Consider the following 3,477-nt stretch of genomic DNA (forward strand, 5'->3'; position numbering starts at 1 on the left):
GCCCGTCGCCTTCCTTACCGGGTCCGGGGCGCACCCGCCAAGGATCCGACACCTCGCGGCGCCAGTTCGCTCGCCGGAGAAGGGAAGCTGGTCACCGCCGCCCCCCGGTGGTTATAAGAGTCGCCTCCCTATCCCCTTCTCTCCTCTTCTTCTTCTTCCTCCTCCTCCCGCCGCCTGCTTCGATCTGAGGATTGAGGAGGAAAGGTAGACTTTGCCAAGAATCAAGATTGTGAGGTGAAGAGAGAGGTGGGGAAACTGACGAGGCGGAGGGAATGGACGGGCACGGCGGCGGCGGCGGCAAGTTGACGCGGACGCCGTCGTCGCTGCTCCGGTCGCCGACCGTGCGGGCGGCGTCGTTCCAGGCGGTGGCGGGGGACGACCCGGAGCCCGACGACAAGAAGGCGCAGGGGAGGAGGAAGAAGCTGGCCCTGCTCCGCCCGGCGGCCCACGGCCTCCGGCCCGGCCCGGCCCAGTCCGTGCTGCTCCTCGTCGTCGCGCTCCCCCTCCTCGCCCTCGCCGTCGTCGTCCTCCGCCATGACGGCGCCCACCACCTCGTCCTCCTCGCCGCCGCCGCCGCCGCCGCGCTCGCCGCGGCGGCGGCCGTCGCGCGCCTGCGCGGCCGCCTCCGCGTCCGCCGCGCCGCCACGGGGCTCCCGGTCTCCGTCCGGTGGTTCATCGGCGAGGGCGGCGGCGGCGACGACGACGACGACGAGCAGCACCAGCATAGGAAGGGGAAGCGGAAGGTCGACGGCCTCGCGGTGCGTGAGGGCGTGGAGTTCTACAGCAACGGCGACTGCTACGAGGGGGAGTTCCACAGGGCGCGGTGCAGCGGCAGCGGCGTCTACAACTTCTTCGGCAAGGGCAAGTACGAGGGCGACTGGGTCGACGGCAAGTACGACGGCCATGGCGTCGAGAGCTGGGCGCGCGGCAGCCGCTACCGTGGCCAGTACAGGCAAGGCCTCCGCCACGGCCACGGCGTCTACCGCTTCTACAGCGGCGACTGCTACGCCGGCGAGTGGGCCGCCGGCCAGAGCCATGGCATTGGCGCCCAGACCTGCTCCGACGGCAGCTCCTACGCCGGCGAGTTCAAGGGCGGCGTCAAGCACGGCCTCGGCTGCTACCATTTCAGGTGAAAATCCCCATCTCAACACTTGCCATTGCATCATTCTTGCAACACCCAAACTGTTTGATTCATAAATCCTAATTCAACCAAATTCCATTGCAGGAATGGTGATCGATACTCGGGGGAGTACTTCGCGGACAGGATCCACGGCTTTGGCGTGTACAGCTTCGCCAATGGCCATTGCTACGAGGGCTCCTGGCACGAAGGCAAGAAGCAGGGGTTAGGGATGTACACGTTTCGCAACGGCGACAGGCGGTCCGGCGAATGGGACGCCGGTGCTCTCAAGAACCCATTGCCGCTCTCCGATCAGGCCGTGCAGCGTGCCGTGCTGGTACAGCACCCCCGATCTTACTAACTTGCACACGTTGACAAACGCATCATCAATTTTGCTTCATGAATCCTAACTCTAAGTACATTGTGTTTTTTCAGGCGGCGCAAAGGGCGGCGGATAACGCCTTCCACCTCCCGAGGGTGGAAGAGCAGGTGAACCGGGCGGTCATGGCCGCCAATAGAGCGGCCACGGCTGCCCGGGTTGCGGCAATCAAGGCAGTTCAGAACAGAATCGACGGCAAATTCTGCCACACAGAAGTGTGAGATGTACAATAGCGTAGCGAAAGAGAGATGCAATGGCTGATCGATCGCCGAGGTTCGCGACCGGGGCGGCACAAGCCGCTTACACCGTGTCGGAGAGGTCAGTAATTCATTTGAGTATGAACGGCAGCCACCAAAGGGCTGAGCTGCCGCTTGTTTCCACTGAATGATGGTCACGCACTCACGCTGTAAAGCTGTAGATAGCTCCGTTTGTATCCATGGTGGGGGGTTGATCTTTCAGCTCGATGTGTATCAATGGAAGCTTTGAGCTGATCTTTCAATGGAGGTGAGTAATGTGCATTGTACATGTATGTATGTGTGCGCCATCTTCCTCGTATCCGTGCTTCAAATCGAAATCTTGCCCGGTTTCGCGCGCCATGTGCTGTGATTCTTCCTGCTCAAACTCCTAGTACTTGGAAGGATGCACATGGGTGACTGTAAATTCTTCAGGCCCTGCAGCTCGTAGCAACTTGAAATCGCTGTGCTGTTGGACCCGTTGCTGCCATATCTCACTGCCTCTTATCTGCTGAAGGCCATTTTGTGCGACCCTTTTCGTCATTTTCAGCATCTCAGTACAGTCTATCTATGGCCGTGTTTATCTATGGCCGTGTTTAGTTTCCCTCCTATTTCTAACTTTCCATCACATTATATCACATCAAAAAAATTTTTTTTCTACACACATAAACTTTTAAATTTTTTTCTAAACTTCCAACTTTCTTTAAACTTCTAACTTTATAAACTACTCCGTAAGTCCACCTGGTGTTCCAAGTTCTTGCACTAGAAGGACATGAATAAATATGGACTCTGCAAATGCTAAAAATGCTGTGCTGTACGGTGGGTCCAGGACACCGCTATAAATTGTTTTTTTTGTGTGTCTCAGGGACACAAGTTCAGAGGTGACCAATAGTAGTACGACAGTGCCGAACCAATCATCCTCCGTTACGTGATAAGCCGTCCTTTTCGGCCGTATCATGATAGTGATAGGTCATAAGTCCCCATAATTTCATTTACTCATTCATTCATTCGTTTGGGTGCTTGTTCTTGTCGAGGTTCCTTTTGTGTTATGCAAACATGACATACAAGATCGGGTAACAAAACACGGGGAATGCTTTTGCTTTCACCTGTGAAAATGCCCAGCGTCAGGATTCAAGATCTCACCTGGAAATTCAGCAGTTTTAACTGTTGCCTGGAGTTGATCTAGGTAGGGTATTATCCCTGATCAAGGTAGTATTCCTGATGATTGGTTGTTTTAATGCAGTTCTCTAAAAATTCCATTATCTAAGAAAAAAAATGTGTTGCAGTTGGTTTTGATAAGTTAACGTCTTGTTTATGCTGATCTGTGAAGCTGTTGCTTGTGGGTCAGGCAGACTGCAGACAAACCGTCTGGATGAATCGAATTCCAGCAATATCTTGTATATTTCAATTGATAATAATATTATGATTTGATCTGATGCCAATGCCAGCATTGATCATGCCATATACTACTAGTATATTCTTGTGTTCTCACAAATTTAAATACCAAGGCCCAGTTTAAAAAATATGATTCATTTGGTGCAAGAATCTGAAAAGATTCCCAGATTCCAAACAGATTTCTCTCCTTTTATTTCAGCAGGGGAATGAACACTTCTGCCATTGTAAGCTTGGTAACATGTCAAGCTTCTCTTCTGAAGGTCTGCCTCTTGCCCAAAGATGGCCGCACTGAGAGGTTGCTGAAGAACTACTCCAGGTGGCCCAATTTAATCACCTTTCTCCCCAATTGCAAC

General features: G+C 53.8%; 1 protein-coding gene across 2 annotated transcripts; it reads left to right on the forward strand.

The window, feature by feature from the left end:
* On the forward strand, window positions 1-3,477 carry LOC127782430 (uncharacterized). Of its 2 annotated transcripts, XR_008019175.1 has the most exons (4): window positions 1-1,129; window positions 1,226-1,454; window positions 1,553-1,814; window positions 1,915-3,477. XR_008019175.1 is itself a non-coding variant. In XM_052309611.1 (3 exons), exons 1-3 carry the CDS (start codon window positions 273-275, stop codon window positions 1,715-1,717), a joined length of 1,251 nt encoding a protein of 416 aa, XP_052165571.1. In that variant the 5' UTR covers window positions 1-272; the 3' UTR covers window positions 1,718-3,474. The 2 variants fall into 2 exon arrangements, 1 of the variants encoding a protein (XP_052165571.1); XM_052309611.1 differs by having other exon boundaries at window positions 1,553-3,474.

This window comes from Oryza glaberrima, chromosome 8, assembly GCF_000147395.1.
Source record: "Oryza glaberrima chromosome 8, OglaRS2, whole genome shotgun sequence".
Lineage (NCBI taxonomy): Eukaryota > Viridiplantae > Streptophyta > Magnoliopsida > Poales > Poaceae > Oryza > Oryza glaberrima.

What these genes read in the sequence shown, in the direction of transcription:
- LOC127782430 (XM_052309611.1), top strand. Translation starts at nt 273, where the DNA reads ATGGACGGGCACGGCGGCGGCGGCGGCAAGTTGACGCGGACGCCGTCG. An exon ending in CTCGGCTGCTACCATTTCAG is followed by an intron (nt 1,130 to 1,225) that starts GTGAAAATCCCC and finishes ATTCCATTGCAG; the next exon opens with GAATGGTGATCGATACTCGG. An exon ending in CCGTGCAGCGTGCCGTGCTG is followed by an intron (nt 1,455 to 1,552) that starts GTACAGCACCCC and finishes GTGTTTTTTCAG; the next exon opens with GCGGCGCAAAGGGCGGCGGA.